This window comes from Tamandua tetradactyla, chromosome 10 (genome assembly GCF_023851605.1).
Source record: "Tamandua tetradactyla isolate mTamTet1 chromosome 10, mTamTet1.pri, whole genome shotgun sequence".
In the NCBI taxonomy this organism is placed as follows: domain Eukaryota; kingdom Metazoa; phylum Chordata; class Mammalia; order Pilosa; family Myrmecophagidae; genus Tamandua; species Tamandua tetradactyla.
The window spans coordinates 76,335,999-76,353,305 of NC_135336.1; the positions used below are offsets into that span (position 1 = coordinate 76,335,999).

General features: G+C 36.0%; 1 protein-coding gene across 7 annotated transcripts in view; it reads right to left on the reverse strand.

Moving 5' to 3' along the window:
• The window catches only part of TMPRSS15 (transmembrane serine protease 15), a 170,477-nt gene that overhangs the window by 97,550 nt on the left and 55,620 nt on the right, over positions 1-17,307 (reverse strand). For all 7 annotated transcript variants that reach the window (XR_013158614.1, XR_013158615.1, XM_077118756.1 and 4 more), the window contains one exon: positions 5,080-5,188. Coding sequence is in view for 5 of the 7 variants with exons in the window: in XM_077118756.1 (XP_076974871.1) it covers positions 5,080-5,188 (109 nt within the window). In the remaining 2 variants the exon portion in view is untranslated. The remainder of the gene's footprint in view (positions 1-5,079; positions 5,189-17,307) is intronic.

Consider the following 17,307-nt stretch of genomic DNA (forward strand, 5'->3'; position numbering starts at 1 on the left):
TAATGTCGATGTTTTCATAATATTAGATGTACATCATAATTATCTTGTGATTTTTGAAGGGCATTGATACTTTTTTAAGTCTCACTGTACACTTTGCCTTTCTGTTCTGATACCCACTTTTTAATAGCCAGCTTTCATTGAATAATTAATATGTGGTTAAACACTTTGCATTCAATATCACATTTAATAATGACTTTGCCCCCAATAAGTTAGACATGTGGAACTCTACTTGTAGATATAGGAATTTTGGGTCAGAGAAGTTGTCATTTGCCTGAGATCACACAGCTTGAATCTGAAGAAGCTGGAACTTGAACCCAAGCAGTCTGTTTCCAGCAACTACATTCCAATTCTACTATGTCAATATAGTCTTGTGATTCCAAGGTTGGGCTGGTCTATCCCAAACACAATTCCATCTTAAAGATTTCTTCACTTTTTGATTGGTCTTCCATTTAAGGAGGGAAAAATCATTGTGTTTAATGGATGTCAATCCTGAATATTAGACTCAACAGCACTGAAATATATTCTTGGATTTGTATTTTTGAAAGCTCCATGGGTGTCCACCATTTGGAAAAAAAGCAATCTATCCAGCACAATGTATCTCTAGGGCAGTGATCATTTTTGAGAAGAAAAAATGTTAGATTATTTATATTTTTAATAAGGTCATAATTTAAATGAGAAATGGGTCAACTTTTTAGATTTCTTCAATTTTTAAAATTCAGCTCAGCATCAAAAACAGCATTATTAAAACAGTTTTAAATATTAAGTAATAGAAAAGGAAGCAAAAAGGATAGAAATATACAAACCCTTAATTAATACAGGGTGAGAATTATATAAATGATATTATCACTGCACCACTAATTTATTATGTTCTGCTTAGTAGTCCTCTAAATTTCACCTAGTTTAATCAGGAAGTGGAATTTAAAAATTAATTATTTTTATTTAGCATTACTAAAATTCCATAGACTGCATTAATAAACATTGTGTGCTTAAGGTCAAGATTAGCTAGGATTCATATGTCCTTTCCATTTTTAGTGGAAGTAATTTAACATTTTTCTAAGGCTTTCTGCTGACATTTTAAGTAAAGAATAAGATTATTTTTCATTTTCATTATAGGCAATGTTAATAGATATTTATAAATGCTTCTTTTAAAATTTGATTTGAGTATATATACATGCATGTATATGTATATGTACATGAAAAGAGAGAGAAGCTCAATATACAGACAATAGCCAAATGATTTATAAAAATAGAACTCTGACCCATTATCTTGAGCAATGAGACCAGGAAACTCTGAGATCAGCTATCTGTAGCAACTGGTCCAGGAAGCAAATCACAAGTCACTATCTTCAGCAAGTCTAGGAAGCTAAACCACACAGTTCCTTAACAATCAACCCAAATAGCCATGACTTGATCAATAACTGACAACTTCCCTAATTTTTGTCACTGCTTCCAATTTATGACCAATTAGAGAAGTCAAGTATGCTCTATTAACCAATTACATAGGACACCTGCTATTAGCATATCTCCAGCTTTCCCATTCCAACAACCTCCAATCAGGTTACTGGGGAATGAATCATGTAACCCACAAAAGTCATATTATTTTTTTTTCTTTGTTGGATTGAATAATAGGAATTTATTAGCTCACAGTTTTTCGACTGACAGAAAGTTCATTTAAGCCTTCATCAAGGTGATGGTTTCTTCATCAAGATCTGCTGGCCATCCTTGGTCATTGATTCATCTGTCATATGGCAATGCACATGGTGGCTTCTCCTAATATCTCCCTTCTCCTCCAGTTTCTTTTGAATTTCAGTTTCTAGCTGCTCCCTTTGTGCCTTTCTCCTGGAGTGTCTGAATTTCATTCTGCTTATAAAGGACTCCAGTAATAGAATTAAGACCCATCTTGACTGGGTGGAGCAGCATCTTAACTGAAATAACCCCATCAGAAAGTTCTACTTACAACCGGTTCACACCCACAGGGATGGATTTAGTTTAAGAACTTGTTTCTCTGGGGTACATAGCTCCCAGCCAAAATACTGAATATATTTTAATGTGGTGCGCCTGCAAATTGGAGATAGTTTAATGTAAGCAAGTTTGTGATCAGAATTCTCTAAAAGCAATAGATGTGTAAATGGGTCTTGGCCATTTGGGATGCTTCGAGATATTAAAGCATCAATTTTCAGTAGCTAGAAAATGTGGTTAATACACTACTTGAGTCAGTTTAGGTAATTTGTGTGTCTAGGAATGTATTCATTTCACCTAGGTCACCTAATTTATTGGCATACAATTGTTCATACCATCTTCCTACATTGTTTTTCTTTCTGTAAAGTTAGCAATAATGTCCCTCTTTCCTCTAGAATTTTAATTATTTGTGTCCTCCTCTCTTTTTCTTTTGTCAGTCTCTGTAAATATTTGACAATTTTATTGATCTTTTCAAGAATTGTCTTTTGATTTTGTTGACTTTAAACAATAGCTTCTATTTAATTTATCTCTGCTCTCATCCTAATTATGTCTAACCTTCTCCTAATATTTGGTTTAATTTGCTCTTCTTTTTCTAATTTCTCATGGTATAAGTTTAGGTTATTGATTTGAAATCATTCTTCATTTTTTTCAGTGTAAGCATTTACAGCTATAAAATTTTTTCTGCACACTGCTTTCACTACATAAAAGGCAAGTTCTTAAAATCTGTGGTCCTGTGGCCATGAAGCCATTTGTAAGTAGGACATTTTGAAGATGTTGCTATTGGTTAAGGTGTGGCTAAATTGATTAGGGTGGGTCTTAATTCACATTACTGGAGGATTTATAAAGAGAAGAAATTTAGACATAGAGAATCCGGAAGACTTAGAAGCCAGTAGTTAGAGAAGTCCACAGGAGGAGATTAAGGACATTACCATGTGGTGGAGGACAACCACAATCAGAATGATTCCAACTCGGGGAGAAAACATGGCCTTGAGCGTATCTTGTTTTCAGACTTTTAGCCTCTGAGAACATGGACCACTAAAATCCTGTTGCTTATGCCAATGCATTGTGTGGTATTTGTCATAGCAGCTACGGCAAACCAAGACACAGGGCATTAATGAAGTCTCCTGTTTGTCCACTAAACTATCCTGGCTGCTTTTGAGTCTCTGCCAAATGGAAGTGATGGTGTCTAACTCCATTATTATAGCAAGCTCTGAATAGTCTTTGCTTGTTCTTATTTGGGTGTTTTTTGCTTATTTCCACTATATAGATATACATTCATTCTTCATTCTTAGTCGTGAAACAATAACCTCCAAAGTGGTTAACTTTTCTAAATTGGCAAGAATTACTCAGAGCTACCATATATCATTCATTTTTTTGGCATATATGTAACATAATATCTAGAGTATGAAAAGAGGAAATTGTGTTCACAGTTATAGCATGTTTTACATGCGATGAAGCTCAAAAATAGAAATTCTTTGAAGAGAACAGGATATTCTTTGTTTCCTGAATAACACCAAGTAAATGTGTTTAGAACAATCTTCTCTTTAGAGCCCATCTTATCTGGAAGATGTATCAAGACAGGAAAACCACCTTTGTGAGCCTTTATGGGGCCATTTCTTGTATTTGTTTGGCAAGAACCTGATACTATGCCTTTTAAACATTTTTAATCCTCTGATAGACTGTTTCCGCTAGTTTTCTAGTGTGTTATCACACTGACTAAATTATCGTACCGCAGGTCAGAATGGGAAACCAAAATCCCACCCAGCTGCTGAGAGAAGTTGAAAGAAATAAACTAATTAAAATGTTATTTCTCAAAGGGAATTCCATGGAATACTTGTTCCATAAGCTCTGTGGGGGAAATTTTCAGAAGCTTAATAGGAAGTAATATTTCTTGGAGATGTAATCATCTCAACCTATTTAAGGCTACAAGAAATACTACAGTTTTTTTTTAATTGTAATGAGTTTGTTTCAGTATTCTTTATCTTTATTTAACTACAATATTTTTTCCCCCTGAAACATCTGTCAGAATTCAAACTGCTTCTCCTCTGTGGAACTGCTAAGGTAAACATGGAAATGCTAAAGTAACTGATCCAAATGCCATTCAGGATATAGCAAAAAGGATGTATAAATAGGGTGTACCCAGCTCTTAATCTGCTGTGACTGAATCACCTCCCAGGAGATTTTCATAAAGATGCTGGCATAACGTCAGAGGAACAATTTTGTAACCAGGACATAGCTGACGTGAAATTTCATTTATTGAGAGTGTATTCCATCATACATGTGATGTTTACCAGCACCTAATTTACTATCACAGAACAAAACTTACTTCAGAACTCAATGAGATAACCACATTTACTGGAGTCTTGTTTATAGGACAGGACAGCTATTTAAAATATAAACTTCTTGGACAGCTTCTCAGTTGATCGGGCTTTGCTTCATTGTTATCGAACACAAGAATTGAGAAAAACAAAACAAAACAAAAACACTGTGCTGGTTTGAATCTGTTGTATACCCCAGAAAAACCTCTTTTCTTCAATCCTCATTCAATATTGCTGGGTAGGAACTTTTTAATTGTTTCTATGGAGATATGACCCACCTAATTGCGGGTGGTAACTTTTGATTAGATGTTTTTCATTCAAGTTGGGTTGCCTACTGGAGCTGTTTAAGAGGGAACCATTTTGAAAAAAGTTTTAGAGCCCACACAGCCAGAGAGTTTTGGAGATGAAGAAGGAAAACCCTCCTGCGGGAGCTTCATGAAAAAGAAGCTCAGAGAGAAAGCTAGCAGACATCACCATGTTTGCCATGTTCGCCATGTGCCTTTCTGGTTGAGAGAGAGAGAAACCCTGAACATCACTGGCCTTCCTGAACCAAGGTATCTTTCCCTGGATGCCTTAAATTGGGCATTTCTATAGCCTTGCTTTAATCTGGACATTTTCACAGTTTTAGAACATGTAAACTTGCAATTTAATAAACTTCCCTTTATAAAAGTCATTCCATTTTTGGTATATCACATTTCAGTGACTTACAAACTAGAACAAACACACACCACTGAAAGTAGTAAGGCATTGCATCAGACAAAGATTTTCTGATTTAAATGAGGAAAAGAAAATGGCATATTACCGTATAATCCACTGACAAACAACACTTGCTTTAGAAGTCTTTGGATAATGGGGAGCCTCGAAGGACCCAGAAGATCCAGTTAACAAAAATCTTCCATCACAAGCTGTGGCTGTGAAAAATAGCAATTAATGTTAGACACAAACAATCTTAGACATTTTTCTCAAGTGAAATGGGATTCAAATTGACTAACAAAGACTTCACAGAACTAGGACTTCCTGGAAGATGGCGGCTTAGTAAGACGCGCGGATCTTAGTTTCTTCTCCAGGACACCTACTAGGGGAGTAGAAACGATACAGAAAGCGCCCAAAGCCACAACAGAGATAAAAAAGACAGCGTACCCCATCCTGGAACGGCTGGCTGGCTGAGAGAAGCAGCTCAGGTGAGATCGCCGAGGCGCGCGGGCCTTACCGGGAGGGGTGGCAAGCGGCCGGAGTTACTCCCTTCCCCCTTCCCGGGCCGGCTGGGAGAATTGGAGAGGCGGTCCCCTGAAACAAAGACGGCTGGCGCCCACACCACGCGCAGCCCCCGGACCAACTGAGAGAATTGGATCGGAAACCCCCAGGCCGCGGAGAACGGTGACGGGTGGGGGAGGTCCCTTCCAAACCCGTGACTCCCGGGGAACGTGCACTCTCTCGGGCGGGCCGCTGCCGCTGGCGCCCTCCCGCCACGCTTGTTGCCCAGGGCCGACTAGGAAATTCGGACGGGCTCTTTCCCTGGCTGCGGCGACCAGCAACCCTCCCTGCGTTCGGACCCCGGGCCGGCTCAAGCCGTTTCGGCTAGCGAACCCCCAGGACGGCGAGAGTTTTCCAAAGTTTAAGGTCCCACAGCACCTTTTACTGGTGGGACCCGCAGACAAACGGGTGCCACGAGCGCCACCTACTGGGCAGGATAAGAAAAACAGAACCCAGAGATTTCACAGAAAAATATTACAACCTTGCTGGGTCCAACACCAAGAGAAATCTGAATAAATGCCCAGACGCCAGCAGCAGAAGATAACTGTCCACGCTCAAAAGATTGAGAATATGGCTCAGTCAAAGGAACAAACCAATAGCTCAAATGAGACACAAGAGCTGAGACAACTAATGCTGAATATACGAACAGAAATGGAAAACCTCTTCAAAAATGAAATCGATAAATTGAGGGAGGACATGAAGAGGACATGGGCTGAACATAAAGAAGAAATAGAAAAACTGAAAAAACAAATCGCAGAACTTATGGAAGTGAAGGATAAAGTAGCAAACATAGAAAAAATAATGGATAGCTACAATGATAGATTTAAAGAGACAGAAGATAGAATTAGTGATTTGGAGGATGGAACATCTGAATTCCAAAAAGAAACAGAAACTATAGGGAAAAGAATGGAAAAATTTGAACAGGGTATCAGGGAACTCAAGGACAATATGAACCGCCCAAATATACGTGTTGTGGGTGTCCCAGAAGGAGAAGAGAAGGGAAAAGGAGGAGAAAAACTAATGGAAGAAATTATCACTGAAAATTTCCCAACTCTTATGAAAGACCTAAAATTACAGATCCAAGAAGTGCAGCGCACCCCAAAGAGATTAGACACAAATAGGCGTTCTCCAAGACACTTACTAGTTAGAATGTCAGAAGTCAAAGAGAAAGAGAAGATCTTGAAAGCAGCAAGAGAAAAACAATCCATTACATACAAGGGAAACCCAATAAGATTTTGTGTAGATTTCTCAGCAGAAACCATGGAAGCTAGAAGACAGTGGGATGATATATTTAAAATACTAAAAGAGAAAAACTGCCAACCAAGACTCCTATATCCAGCAAAATTATCCTTCAAAAATGAGGGAGAAATTAAAACATTCTCAGACAAAAAGTCACTGAAAGAATTTGTGACCGAGAGACCAGCTCTGCAAGAAATACTAAAGGGAGCACTAGAGTCAGATACAAAAAGACAGAAGAGAGAGATATGGAAAAGAGTGTAGAAAGAAGGAAAATCAGATATGATATATATAATACAAAAGGCAAAATGTTAGAGGAAAATATTATCCAAACAGTAATAACACTAAATGTCAATGGACTGAATTCCCCAATCAAAAGACATAGATTGGCAGAATGGATTAAAAAACAGGATCCTTCTATATGCTGTCTACAGGAAACACATCTTAGACCCAAAGATAAACATAGGTTGAAAGTGAAAGGTTGGGAAAAGATATTTCATGCAAATAACAACCAGAAAAGAGCAGGAGTGGCTATACTAATATCCAACAAATTAGACTTCAAATGTAAAACAGTTAAAAGAGACAAAGAAGGACACTATATACTAATAAAAGGAACAATTAAACAAGAAGACATAACAATCATAAATATTTACGCACCGAATCAGAATGCCCCAAAATACGTGAGGAATATACTTCAAACATTGAAAAGGGAAATAGACTCATATACCATAATAGTTGGAGACTTCAACTCACCACTCTCATCAAGGGACAGAACATCTAGACAGAGGATCAACAAAGAAATAGAGAATCTGAATATTACTATAAATGAACTAGACTTAATAGACATTTATAGGACATTACATCCCACAACAGCAGGATACACCTTTTTCTCAAGTGCTCATGGATCATTCTCAAAGATAGACCATATGCTGGGTCACAAAGCAAGTCTTAACAAATTTAAAAAGATTGAAATCTTACACAACACTTTCTCGGACCATAAAGGAATGATGTTGGAAATCAATAATAGGCAGAGTGCCAGAAAATTCACAAATACGTGGAGGCTCAACAACACACTCCTAAACAACGACTGGGTCAAAGAAGAAATTGCAAGGGAAATTAGCAAATACCTCGAGGCGAATGAAAATGAAAACACAACATATCAAAACTTATGGGACGCAGCAAAGGCAGTGCTAAGAGGGAAATTTATTGCTCTAAATGCCTATATCAGAAAAGAAGAAAAGGCAAAAATTCAGGAATTAACTATCCATTTGGAAGAACTGGAGAAAGAACAGCAAGCTAACCCCAAAGCAAGCAAAAGGAAAGAAATAACAAAGATTAGAGCACAAATAAATGAAATTGAAAACATGAAAACAATAGAGAATATCAATAAGGCCAGAAGTTGGTTCTATGAGAAAATCAATAAGATTGATGGGCCCTTAGCAAGATTGACAAAAAGAAGAAGAGAGAGGATGCAAATAAATAAGATCAGAAATGGAAGAGGAGACATAACTACTGACCTCACAGAAATAAAGGAGGTAATAACAGGATACTATGAACAACTTTACGCTAATAAATACAACAATTTAGAGGAAATGGACGGGTTCCTGGAAAGACATGAACAACCAACTTTGACTCAGGAAGACATAGATGACCTCAACAAACCAATCACAAGTAAAGAAATTGAATTAGTCATTCAAAAGCTTCCTAAAAAGAAAAGTCCAGGACCAGATGGCTTCACATGTGAATTCTACCAAACGTTCCAGAAAGAATTAGTACCAATTCTCTTCAAACTCTTCAAAAAAATTGAAGTGGAGGGAAAACTACCTAATTCATTCTATGAAGCCAACATCACCCTCATACCAAAACCAGGCAAAGATATTACAAAAAAAGAAAACTACAGACCAATCTCTCTAATGAATACAGATGCAAAAATCCTCAATAAAATTCTAGCAAATCGTATCCAACAGCACATTAAAAGAATTATACATCATGACCAAGTAAGATTCATCCCAGGTATGCAAGGATGGTTCAACATAAGAAAATCAATTAATGTAATACACCATATCAACAAATCAAAGCAGAAAAATCACATGATCATCTCAATTGTTGCAGAGAAGGCATTCGACAAGATTCAACATCCTTTCCTGTTGAAAACACTTCAAAAGATAGGAATACAAGGGAACTTCCTTAAAATGATGAAGGGCATATATGAAAAACCCACAGCTAATATCATCCTCAATGGGGAAAAATTGAAAACTTTCCCCCTAAGATCAGGAACAAGACAAGGATGTCCACTATCACCACTATTATTCAACATTGTGTTGGAGGTTCTAGCCAGAGCAATTAGACAAGAAAAAGAAATACAAGGCATCAAAATTGGAAAGGAAGAAGTAAAACTATCACTGTTTGCAGACGATATGATACTATACGTCGAAAACCCGGAAAAATCCACAACAAAACTACTAGAGCTAATAAATGAGTACAGCAAAGTAGCAGGTTACAAGATCAACATTCAAAAATCTGTAGCATTTCTATACACTAGTAATGAACAAGCTGAGGGGGAAATCAAGAAACGAATCCCATTTACAATTGCAACTAAAAGAATAAAATACCTAGGAATAAATTTAACTAAAGAGACAAAAAACCTATATAAAGAAAACTACAAAAAACTGCTAAAAGAAATCACAGAAGACCTAAATAGATGGAAGGGCATACCGTGTTCATGGATTGGAAGACTAAATATAGTTAAGATGTCAATCCTACCTAAATTGATTTACAGATTCAATGCAATACCAATCAAAATCCCAACAACTTATTTTTCAGAAATAGAAAAACCAATAAGCAAATTTATCTGGAAGGGCAGGGTGCCCCGAATTGCTAAAAACATCTTGAGGAAAAAAAACGAAGCTGGAGGTCTCGCGCTGCCTGACTTTAAGGCATATTATGAAGCCACAGTGGTCAAAACAGCATGGTATTGGCATAAAGATAGATATATCGACCAATGGAATCGAATAGAGTGCTCAGATATAGACCCTCTCATCTATGGACATTTGATCTTTGATAAGGCAGTCAAGCCAACTCACCTGGGACAGAGCAGTCTCTTCAATAAATGGTGCCTAGAGAACTGGATATCCATATGCAAAAGAATGAAAGAAGACCCATCTCTCACACCCTATACAAAAGTTAACTCAAAATGGACCAAAGATCTAAACATTAGGTCTAAGACCATAAAACAGTTAGAGGAAAATGTTGGGAGATATCTTATGGATCTTACAACTGGAGGCGGTTTTATGGACCTTAAACCTAAAGCAAGAGCACTGAAGAAGGAAATAAATAAATGGGAACTCCTCAAAATTAAACACTTTTGTGCATCAAAGAACTTCATCAAGAAAGTAGAAAGACAGCCTTCACAATGGGAGACAATATTTGGAAATGATATATCAGATAAAGGTCTAGTATCCAGAATTTATAAAGAGATTGTTCATCTCAACAACAAAAAGACAGCCAACCCAATTACAAAATGGGAAAAAGACTTGAACAGACACCTCTCAGAAGAGGAAATACGGATGGCCAAGAGGCACATGAAGAGATGCTCAATGTCCCTGGCCATTAGAGAAATGCAAATCAAAACCACAATGAGATATCATCTCACACCCACCAGAATGGCCATTATCAACAAAACAGAAAATGACAAGTGCTGGAGAGGATGCGGAGAAAGAGGCACACTTATCCACTGTTGGTGGGAATGTCAAAGGGTGCAACCACTGTGGAAGGCAGTTTGGCGGTTCCTCAAAAAGCTGAATATAGAACTGCCATACGACCCAGCAATACCATTGCTAGGTATCTACTCAAAGGACTTAAGGGCAAAGACACAAACGGACATTTGCACACCAATGTTTATAGCAGCATTATTTACAATTGCAAAGAGATGGAAACAGCCAAAATCTCCATCAACAGAAGAGTGGCTAAACAAACTGTGGTATATACATACGATGGAATATTATGCAGCTTTAAGACAAGATAAACTTATGAACCATGTAATAACATGGATGGACCTAGAGAATATTATGCTGAGTGAATCCAGCCAAAAACTAAAGGACAAATACTGTATGGTCCCACTGATGTGAATGGACATTCGAGAATAAACTTGAAATATGTCATTGGTAACAGAGTTCAGCAGGAGTTAGAAACAGGGTAAGACAATGGGTAATTGAAGCTGAAGGGATACAGACTGTGCAACAGGACTAGATACAAAAACTCAAAAATGGACAGCACAATAATACCTAATTGTAAAGTAATCATGTTAAAACACTGAATGAAGCTGCATCTGAGCTATAGGTTTTTGTTTTGTTTTGTATTGTTTTGTTTTGATTTTACTATTATTACTTTTATTTTTTTCTCTATATTAACATTCTATATCTTTTTCGGTTATGTTGCTAGTTCTTCTAAACCAATGCAAATGTACTAAGAAATGATGATCATGCATCTATGTGATGATGTTAAGAATTAATGATTGCATGTGTAGAATGGTATGATCTCTAAATGTTGGGTTAATTTCTTTTTTTCCGTTAATTAAAAAAAAAAAAAAAAAGAGAAGGGATAATTGGAGATGAAAGGATACAGACTGTACAACGGGACTGGATATAAAAACTCAGAAATGGACAGCACAATACTACCCAATTGTAATGCAATTATGTTAAAACACTGAATGAAGCTGCATGTGAGGTATAGGTTTTTTGTTTTTGTTTTTTTTGTTTTTTTTCTTTCTATTATTGTTTTAATTCTTATTCTGTTGTCTTTTTATTTCTTTTTCTAAATCGATGCAAATGTACTAAGAAATGATGAATATGCAACTATGTGATGTTATTAAGAATTACTGATTGTACATGTAGATTGGAATGATTTCTAATTGTTTTGTTAATTCTTTTTTTAATTAATAAAAAAAAAAAAAAGACTTCACAGAACACTTATGACTGAGTTTTTTCTCTATAGCACCACTTTATAAAACTGAAATGCTCAAATGGGAGCTAATTATATCTCATGTTTGAAACCATATTAATTTTTCTCAAATACTGATGTATTGTATGTGCTAAAAAAGTCCATTTTAGTTTCATAATCCTTAGTCTTAGACTTTTTTCTATATACTATGGTGCTAAATTGGATTAACATGATATTCTAAAAGAATAACCCCTAGAATGAAAATTTCCTCTTTGGGTAGTCGGTAATTTCTTATAAGCCAAGAGCATTGATGGAGAGTAAGGAAGGTAAAGAAATTTATCACAATTAAATTGCTGCTCATTGAACTTGAGTGCTATAATCATACTAAATTCTTGGATAGAAAACCTCATTGTACTATTGTATAACCATTCTGTTAAGTTATAAAATACAAGCTACTGTAGGATACAAATATTTTATAGGGAGGAAAGAAATAAATTGAAAATTAAAGAGCATGTAGAAATCTTGATTAAAACCTCCATGTTTTTGTTAGCTTTATGCTATGATTGGTAATTTTTTCCATGCATAAAATATTTACTTTGGTAAGTAAATTTTAAGACTCAAAGTCTGTTAAAGAACACAGCCTATGAACTGCACTTGGTTTATGACTTGATTCCCTGTTTTGCGGGGCAGGGGCAAGGAGAGGTGAGAAATAGAATAAGTAACAACCTGAGAAGCAAGGATTAAATTGTATACACTCTGACAGAGACCTCAGGAAAGAAAATAGAGAAAATCAGGCTTGCCAGAGGAGCTAAATCTCCTTAAACTTAATAACTACTGCAGCAAAGAAAGATGATTAACACTAATGTCTCATGATTTGAAGATAAACAACAAAAATATGTGATATTTTTTTAATGCAGAGCTAACCAACCTTCTTGCTGGGAAAGAAAATCTTCTTCCTTACTATCAGCTGCTTGCACCCTTCTAACTGTGGTTGCTGGGAAAGAAAATCTCCCTCCTTACTATCAGCTGCTTGCATCCTTCTAACTGTGGGGCAAATTAATGAGACAATTAATTCATTAACTTCAATAGCCAGAAAAACAAAACAGTGTCTGCTTGTATTTCATGTGACATATAGAGGCTTTTAACCAGTTTGTCAAGATACAATATGGACTCAAAGATGATAAGCAGTGCAACAAAAGCCACTATTTATAAACAGTTTATATTTAAATTATGACATAAAAATAAAGGAGATAGAACAACAAATTCTACCCATCTTAAAATGTAATTGCTGTCATTTATAGAGTATTTATTATGTGCCAGATGGGATTCTAAAGTCATTGAAGGTGTTTATTAATGAAAAACTCGGGCAACCAGTTATGAAATTATTGGCTGGGAAACTGAGGCACAAAGAACTTAACTATTCAGCCCAAGCTCTCCCAGATCAAGTGGCTATTCATAATCAGACAATGTAACTTGAGTGCATAAGATGCTGTACTGCCTAAAACCATAACATACAGTTATCAGAGATAACATCACCTACTGTTCGAGTTGAAAACCAAAACAGCAACCAAAATATGTCTAAATGAAAACAATAACCACAAATTAAAAACAAAAAATCTCATCTTTTCAAATGCACCTAAAAGTGGAATATAAATTATGTTTGCAATAGGATTCCACAAAAACACAGGAGGAAGCAAAACAGAAGAGAGTAAGAAAAAGGGAACAAAACAAAATTCATTTAAGAATGTGATGAACCTATTTGCAAAGCTGAAAAAATTTTAGTAATTCTTTGCATCCATTCACTACATGTTTTTTCTTTTTTTTTGAAAAGGTAATAACAGTTTGTGAATACCTTTTGCTGGACAAAAGAATCAACAGTTTTCCAAACAGCTGAATTATGTTGCTGGTGGCAGAGACTGTTTTGTTTGTCAAACTCATTTGTTCCTAGGCACATTACTGAACTACATTTCCCAGAATTCTTTGCAGCCAGCCAGATGGTCCTTTGAGATCAAGTGTGGTCAATAAACTATTGTGGAAGTGATTTTCTTCACTTCTGTATGTGGTTTCTAAAGATCTGTAACATTCTTCCCTGTCTGTCTATGCTTTCAAAGAATTCAGTGGAGAACTCTGGGGGGTAGGAGTGGCAGCGAAGGGCTGGCACCCATAATGCTTCTGTAGAGTGGAGCCCCAATGAAGTCATTGCTTTTAATGCCTAAGATTTGGGGGAGTGGGATTGCTTATCCTAGTATTTAGCATGCTGCAATGAATATGACCAATTTTCCTGTGCAGTTTTAATTAAGTTGCTAAATTTTAGGGACAATCTATAATCTACAGGTCAAATTCTGCTCTAAAGGGCTTTTGAATTCCTACATGCAAGTAAAGTTGAGGGAAAAATATTCCTGAAGGTATTTAAAACAAAATCACAATGTTGAACTATTTATCATGACAACATTCAGAATGCCAAAATATTATCATTTCAAGATACAAACCTGTGCTAGGGCTTTCTCACACATTCTTTCATTTAATTTCAGGATTTCTTTCTCTTTTTTTTTGAGAACTTAATTTTACATAAAACAATGTGAAGCAGGATAGCCTTCCTGAGACACAGATAGAACCCAGACACGGCTGAGCAGGATTGCCGGGTGTTCAGATTATGACTTTTTAGACGGTACTGTACTTTCCAGTACATTGTTAGGAAAGAAAAATTCTGAATGGAAGATAAATGAGCCTGTCGAATAATGTCGGCCATTTTTTTTTGCACAACCAGAAAAGTTGCCTGGAATGGGATTCTGCGGCCTTATGTGCTCAGGACCCACTTAGAGCTCCCTCTGCTGGCTCAAGATGTACTAATTGTGTGTTTGCTCAGGACACTGAATTGTCCAGGATGTAAAAATCAAACACGATCTCTGCCCACCTACTGAGCTGTACTGTGCACATACACATGAGGCATGCAGAGTCTATAAAGACATTTGCCAACTTCCAAATAGGCCTGCATATCGTCCTAAAGGTTGTGAGTCAGCATCTTTCCTTTCACAGGTCAGCTAAAAAGTGAACTTTCTTGCTGATGCAATTCTAATCAAAAGAGAAAAACAATTTAAAGAAATCTTCTTTTAGCTATAGTCAGCTATATTTTGTGCAAACCTAAATAACTGAAGACCAAAAAAGAAGCTGTGTGAGGAAGTCAACATTAATGTGGCTTTGTCTATTAATAACATAGACTAGAATTTAATCTTACAGCTGGAGAAAAAAGACAGAACGAAGGTCAACTTCATATTGAGAAAATTTTCTTAAATTTATGATTTTTTTCGTAAATGTAGATTGATGGACAAGGGTTTTTATCAATGTAGATTGATGGATAAGGACATTAGGTTACTAGAAGTTCAAGTTGGTCCTGAGGTAAGGGCCACTAGGCTTTTTTTTTTTTTTTTTTTTAAAGAGAGAGGGAGGAAGGGAAGGAAAGACAGAGAAGGAAGGAAGGATGGAAGGAAGAAAGGGAAACATCTTTAAACATTTTCTTGTTTTATTATATTTTGTTTGTTTGTTTGTTTTTTACATGGGCTGGGGCCGGGAATCGAACCGAGGTCCTCCGGCACGGCAGGCAAGCACTCTTGCCCGCTGAGCCACCGCGGCCCGCCCGCCACTAGGCTTTTGAGATCACCATTACCTGTGAGTAAATGATGAATAAAGCAATTTTTATACTCCTGAATCCTAACTGGATAATCGTAAGTTGATTTTCTACTACTTCATTACACAAGGGATTTAAATTTATTTACCAAAATAGAAAAAGTGCTAACATTAAAATACAAACAAATAAGAGAATAAAAAAAATATGGAAAATGAGGAGCCAGAGACCCAAGAAAGTTAGTGAGTAGTTGATGTGAAGGTTCACTTAACATAAAACTTCCCTGATATTTAAAAGTGATAATACATTTTGATTATGTTCTTAAGACAAATTTAGAGAATTCAGTTCTAATGCTGAGATTCATGGTTACGAGTTGACAGGGGCTGAGAAAAATAATTCATGGTCATACACCTTATTTTAGGACAAATTGTTTGTCATGCTTATTTTAAAATATTAACTGACATTAATTATTCATAAGAGTTATGAGCGCCAAGAAGGTAGAGAACTGATAGGTGCAGTACATCTTCTGATTATTCAATTCATCTTATGTATTAACTATGCCTTTCCCACTTTTAAGGTTATTGGTTATTACTAGATAGGCTCAAAGTTATCTGTCTAATTTTGACATGTAATACTATTTTTTGAAATAGAAATCAGTATCACCTCTTTTACCTCATGATGGCACACTTGTATCAGATTCTCCCTGAAAAGGTTTTGGAAACTGAAAACCACAGCAAAAAAAGAAAAAAAAGAAAAAAGAAGATTGCTTTCTTCCTCTATTAATAACTTAGTTATATGAAATAGATAAAAAATATTCTGTAGCCTGCATTTTCTTTCAATACACTCTGCATGCACTTCAAAGTACGTAGTTAAACTTTGAAGGTTTGAATATTAGCCAAAACATTTGAATTGGGATAGCTTAGTGGAAGCCTCTTTAATGGATTTCCTTTTGTTGAGCTGATACTGGGAAACAGACCAAATGCCTGTCTTTTAAAGTAAGTACCAAGTGGATAGGTGATTTTTTAAAAAACTTCTGTTGAAATTGGAGCATTCGCTTTCAATTAATACCAAGCCAGAAGAGCAAATTGTATTAAAAGGTAATGACAGCCGTTAAGGCTCAATCCCCAGAAACAAATTTTAGGAACTAATTGTGCTCATGGTCAACATTAACGAACACCAAGAATTCAATTAATGACTGCTGTTTAATTTTTCAAGAACAAAATATACAGTAAAGTTATGAAAATAATTATTCACTTTGACTACCAATCTTTCTACATCTAGAGGGTAATCTTTGTATTCAGTGTTGGAAGTTACACACAGAAATCAATGGCCTAGGTAGAAGCAAGCTGCTTTCTAAGAAAGTTTCCTGAATAGAACCCAGACATTAATCATGATATGTACCAGAGCAGATGTGCTGAAATCACTTAGAGTCATGCGTGTATGCAGTAACTACTAAATATCATCATCAGTATCATCATCATCATCATCATTGGAAGGTGCAAAATTTACACATAAAATTTGGATTTTTATTCTTGAGACCTTCAGATTTTATTCAGAACTCATTTCCATTTCACACAGTACTACAACTCAAATGCACTTTTTATCAGTTTGCTTGCTTCTGTGCTAAGAATGGAATAAAAGAAGAATCAAAATTAAGGGGTCGTGCTTCTTGAAGTTAGGGACCATTGATATGCAAAAATGATCAATATTACGAGATAATGGTGAAAAATATGATAAAAAACCATACATAGAACTGAGAATGTAATCGTAAAGGAGTCAAATTCATAATATTCTAGACCAGTTTCATAGAGAGAAGAAATGGAAAATATGCCCCTCTCTTCCCCCATTCAGGACAGGCATTGTTAATCACAGCATCTTAGCATCCTTCCCAAAGTCAAGAGCAATTTTAAGATTACTATATTTAATATTATATAATCAAGCTTATAAAGGTATTAATAAAATTATTTTTAGGTTTTGTAT